This window comes from Tupaia chinensis, unplaced genomic scaffold (assembly GCF_000334495.1).
Source record: "Tupaia chinensis unplaced genomic scaffold, TupChi_1.0 Scaffold000197_1, whole genome shotgun sequence".
In the NCBI taxonomy this organism is placed as follows: domain Eukaryota; kingdom Metazoa; phylum Chordata; class Mammalia; order Scandentia; family Tupaiidae; genus Tupaia; species Tupaia belangeri.
The window spans coordinates 8,261,314-8,266,565 of NW_006159672.1; the positions used below are offsets into that span (position 1 = coordinate 8,261,314).

Here is a 5,252-nt window from a genome sequence, read left to right on the forward strand (position 1 = left end):
CCCTGAAGCCCGGCCCCGTGGCTGGGAGCTGGCTCCTGCCTCACCAGTGGCTTCGTTGGTGGTGCTGCCCACCTTAAGCGCTGTTTCATACTTGTGTTTCAGGTGTTTGCCCACCTCATGGAAGGGTGCCAGCTGTCGCCAGCAGGTCCGCACTGTGCATGAGCCTGACACGCCGTGGCACTTGCAGGTGGTCTCTACTCCAGCCTTGATCACCTGGCAGAAAGGAGCAAGAGAGGGAGTAAGGGCATGACTTCCAAGTCACAGGCCTATAGATTGGCCCCTGCAGACAACTCAGAGGGACTAAAACTGACACCCCAGTTCCCCAGGGCCAGTCCCCACAGCTCCTTACCCAGACCCAGCCTCAGCCACAGGGATTTACTGCTGCACATTGAGCCCAGACTCCCTAGCTGGCTTGCTTATCTCTCCCCCTCAAAGCCACAGACTGCCTGAGACAGAGGCCCCATGGTCAGCACCTCAGCCCCCAGGTTGACCGCCCCTGAATTCCCATGAGAGGAGGCTAGTCACCATCCCCTTTAGTTACTGAAGACATCCATCCTTGCATATAGGGCTGCCCTCTTGCAAGAGCTGAGCCCTTCACCCCACCATCCACAATCCCAACCCCACCAGGACCTCAATCTCTGGTCTCATTGTGTAGCTAAGTAGACAGAAGAGGAAGTATATGACCCTGCCCGGTGGTCTATGTCTAAGCTAACCATATCCCACCCGAGTATCGAGGACCAGGTGCTACTGCACATGCAGATACCACCCCAAGTCCCATCCACCTGTGTGGGTCGCTCTGCCGTGGCAGTAGGTACAGTCACTGTAGAAGAGTGGAGGCCTATGCCTCCTGGTAAGAGTAACTTCTAAGGGGGGACAAAAGAGAACTCTATACTCTACAAGAACTTCCAGGGTCAGCTCCAGAGGAGAGAGGGTTACACCCCTCACCTACACACAGATGGAAGCAGCCGTGGCTGAGCGCGAACATTCTAGATCAGGGTCCTACCAGTAAAGATGAGCTAGCTGCTCTGTGGACTTCTTGCCTGACTTCTAACACCCAGAGTCCCTACAAACATTGTCCCAACCCCTGGAAGGATGTGAGGCAGGAGGCAGAAGAATGGGGCAGGGGGGTGGGGGGGACGGAAAGGAGGCCCCTTCCCAGGTGGGCTCCAAGCCAAGCTGCTGAGCTCCCACGCTGCCCCCAGGAGAGCCAGCTAGAGGGGGATTAAGAAATGTAGCCACCCTCCCAACCCTCTAGCCAGGCAACCGAAGAGTCACATTTAATGATGCTTTGCTGAGAAACTTGGACAAATTTAATTAAAATGTCGCTGACCCAGGCCCAGCAGAGCTAATGGAGCACTTTTCACATTCTGACTTTTCATTAATAGCTTACAAAAGGGTGAAGTGGAAAGGGAGGGGGTGAGTGCAAAAGAAAAGAAAGCAGCTCGCCTTAGGGATTTAATCTGCCCTCACCAGGCTCACCCCTGCTCACCAGCCCCTCCCCAACCAGACAGAGTAGGCACAAGAGCTCTGGTCAGAAAGCAGGGAAATTGATTCCTTAATAAGTGGGTGATTCAGAACTCCAACTTCTCAGTAGAGAGGGGCTCAGAGCAGGGCTGGCTCTAATTACCTCCCCAGGCAGAGCTCCACATCCCTAAAGGAAGAAATGCCCCTCCACTGCTGACAGAGGCGTCGTCCTTGCCCATCCTACAGCCCCAACTGAGCCTTGGGCCAGTGATTTTTTTTTTTTTGGTCCTTTTAACACATTTAAAAAAAAAAAAAAAAGAAATTTATTCCATGAATGAGAGAAACAGCACCCCTGACAGGGTCCCTACACCATAATCCACCCTAGCTTTAGCCAGCCTGGATTCCTGGATTGTGTGCACACACATCTGGTGTATCAGGGAGTCTCTGGATACGAACCTAGAACCTTTCTGTGTGGGTCTGCCTGCAGAGAATTGCACTTTACAGTCCCTTGGGCCAGTGTTTTGTGGTCCAGGTTGTTCAGAGACAGAGGCAAGGATGCTGGAGGCTCTGTTCAGAGTATAATGGGACCTATCGTTTTCTCCTAGCATCGTGGATCTGGGAGTCAAGAGACTGCAGGTGACATAAGACACAGCCAGAGATCCAAGTTTGCCCCAGGCCCAGGCACACAGGCAGCAGACTCCAGAAGGACTCACTAGGAGATGGATTTCTGTCTCTCAAGAGAGAATCCTAGCCACAGACAGGGCCAAACAGAACTGGGCTCCCCTGACTTGCCCAAATGGGTTCTGGGTTTTGTGCTCCTAATGCTTCCCTAGGACCCTCTGACCTTTGCACTTCTTGCTGTAGCTGCTATTGACCGAGGTTATGTTGACAAGGCTGCATGCTACCCTGGCAGGTGGGGACTGGTCATCCTCTTTAGTTGAATAGTCTAATCTGGCAGTCCCTCCTAGTAGCCGAATCCAGCTGGGGACAGATGCAGATGGCCCTAAACTGAGCTTTTCCATGCAGAGGGGCTGCAGAGTACCCTTCCATGACTAACAGCCCTTCCATGACTAATAGCCCCACTTGCCTGTCCAGTAGGTAACTAGCTTTATGGGCCCTGACTAGCACTGGAGGGCAGGAACAGAGATGGCCTCCATGTCCTGCCCCAATGATGCCCACATCTGGTACCCCATCAGTTCCACTGAGTGCCTGCCTACCCTGCACCCCAGGCCCACCCTGAGCTCCCTGTGTCTCTGCCCAGAGCTTTGATTCCCTACATTCCCACATGCCTTTCCAGCCTACTCTTTGCACCCACCCATGTGCCCTATACCCTGACCACCCCCTCACACCTGCAATGCCCTACCCACCCCATGCCCCACCCCGCTTGCCTTCACACCCACGAGGTTGTTGTGGAAGTCCACGCGGGCTCGCAGATCCTTGCTTGACCGCCTGCCCAGGAACTCCTTGACAAACTTGCTGCTATACTTGAGGTTGTCCCCACAGCCGCCCCACTGCCAGGCCTCACGGTTCTCCAGGTCGGGTGCCTCGTCACACGTGCAGCGTTCCATGCGTCCCGCGCTGCATGCCTTGGCCAGTGCATGTGTCAGGCCAGCTGAGGAGATGGCGTAGAGGAAGGCCGTCTCCTTGAATCCTGGATTCAGCAGGGCCAGGTTAGCAAGGTCCCACGGCTGCAGCCAAACCACAGCCTCCCCAAAAACTGCACATTTCAGATGGGAACTCTGAGTATCTTTTCTAGTGTTCAACCCTAGGAATCTGGGCATGAGTGCTTCACCTGCCTAGACTGCCCTGGGTACCCATATGGAAGCAGGAGGCGGTAAGACATGCCCGGGGAACTGGACCAATTGCAGGGGGGTGAAAAAGAATTCAGAGTCCACTGCAGCTCTGCCCCAGTGATCAAGAAGAGATCCCATTTGGGTCTTCAACCTCACCATGGAGCCCTTGGAAAACCACTGCCTTGTCATGGGCCTCAAGTCCCCAGTTTTTAAACAAGGTCATAGAGAGACTCCTAAAAGAGCCTGCAAGGCACCCCTGTGTGGAAGAGGGGAGGAGAGAAAGTGGTTTATGCTTGGGGAGGAAGCCCTGTGCTCTTGGCCAGTCTGGCATAGCCAAGAGTCACCTGGAACATTCAAAAATCCTCTCTTCTAGGATTTTTCTTTTAAATATACAACAAATTGTTGTTACACAGCCACCGTGCCTGCCTACCCTGCACCCCAGGCCCACCCTGAGCTCCCTGTGTCTCTGCCCAGAGCTTTGATTCCCTACATTCCCACATGCCTTTCCAGCCTACTCTTTGCACCCACCCATGTGCCCTATACCCTGACCACCCCCTCACACCTGCAATGCCCTACCCACCCCATGCCCCACCCCGCTTGCCTTCACACCCACGAGGTTGTTGTGGAAGTCCACGCGGGCTCGCAGATCCTTGCTTGACCGCCTGCCCAGGAACTCCTTGACAAACTTGCTGCTATACTTGAGGTTGTCCCCACAGCCGCCCCACTGCCAGGCCTCACGGTTCTCCAGGTCGGGTGCCTCGTCACACGTGCAGCGTTCCATGCGTCCCGCGCTGCATGCCTTGGCCAGTGCATGTGTCAGGCCAGCTGAGGAGATGGCGTAGAGGAAGGCCGTCTCCTTGAATCCTGGATTCAGCAGGGCCAGGTTAGCAAGGTCCCACGGCTGCAGCCAAACCACAGCCTCCCCAAAAACTGCACATTTCAGATGGGAACTCTGAGTATCTTTTCTAGTGTTCAACCCTAGGAATCTGGGCATGAGTGCTTCACCTGCCTAGACTGCCCTGGGTACCCATATGGAAGCAGGAGGCGGTAAGACATGCCCGGGGAACTGGACCAATTGCAGGGGGGTGAAAAAGAATTCAGAGTCCACTGCAGCTCTGCCCCAGTGATCAAGAAGAGATCCCATTTGGGTCTTCAACCTCACCATGGAGCCCTTGGAAAACCACTGCCTTGTCATGGGCCTCAAGTCCCCAGTTTTTAAACAAGGTCATAGAGAGACTCCTAAAAGAGCCTGCAAGGCACCCCTGTGTGGAAGAGGGGAGGAGAGAAAGTGGTTTATGCTTGGGGAGGAAGCCCTGTGCTCTTGGCCAGTCTGGCATAGCCAAGAGTCACCTGGAACATTCAAAAATCCTCTCTTCTAGGATTTTTCTTTTAAATATACAACAAATTGTTGTTACACAGCCACCCTACAGTGTTGTTGCACTCTAGAATTTATTCCTATCTAGTTGTAATTTTATATCTACTAACCAATCTCCCAATCCTCCTTTCCCTCCTACCCTTCTCACCATCTAGTAACCACTATTGTGCTCTCTAATTCCAATGAGACCAACAGAAAAAGTGACAAATGTTTGAGATGCTAGAAAAGATAATTGACCATTACACATTGTACATATATATCAAAATATCACATTGTAGTCCATAAACATGTACAGTTATCACTTATCATTTGACATAATGATAATAAATAATAATGATAACAAATAAATAGCTCCCCTGGGGCCAGGTGGGGTACAATGGTGTCCCAGAACCACCATGAACAGCTAAGGCATGTGCTACCCATGGTCACAGTCAGCTAAGGCTGGAGGTGGATTGTGGCCTGAGGACCCAATAGGGGTGCCTGTCTGTCTTTCGCTCTTTTCTCTCACACATACAAACACATACACACACACAAATTTGCTTTAGAAATAAATAACCCTTTAGTTATAGGCAGTCTTCTCACCCCCACCCCCAGAGGCGGGCTCTTTTCCCACATCAACT

The 5,252-nt window shown here is 52.7% G+C and overlaps 1 protein-coding gene across 1 annotated transcript in view; it reads right to left on the bottom strand.

Moving 5' to 3' along the window:
- Positions 1-5,252, bottom strand: part of WNT9A (Wnt family member 9A) — a 10,858-nt gene that overhangs the window by 3,326 nt on the left and 2,280 nt on the right. Inside the window, exons 3-4 of the mRNA XM_027771212.1 lie at positions 3,859-4,121; positions 36-213 (exon numbers count right to left, since the gene is read on the bottom strand). Coding sequence (XP_027627013.1) covers positions 36-213; positions 3,859-4,121 — 441 coding nt within the window. The remainder of the gene's footprint in view (positions 1-35; positions 214-3,858; positions 4,122-5,252) is intronic.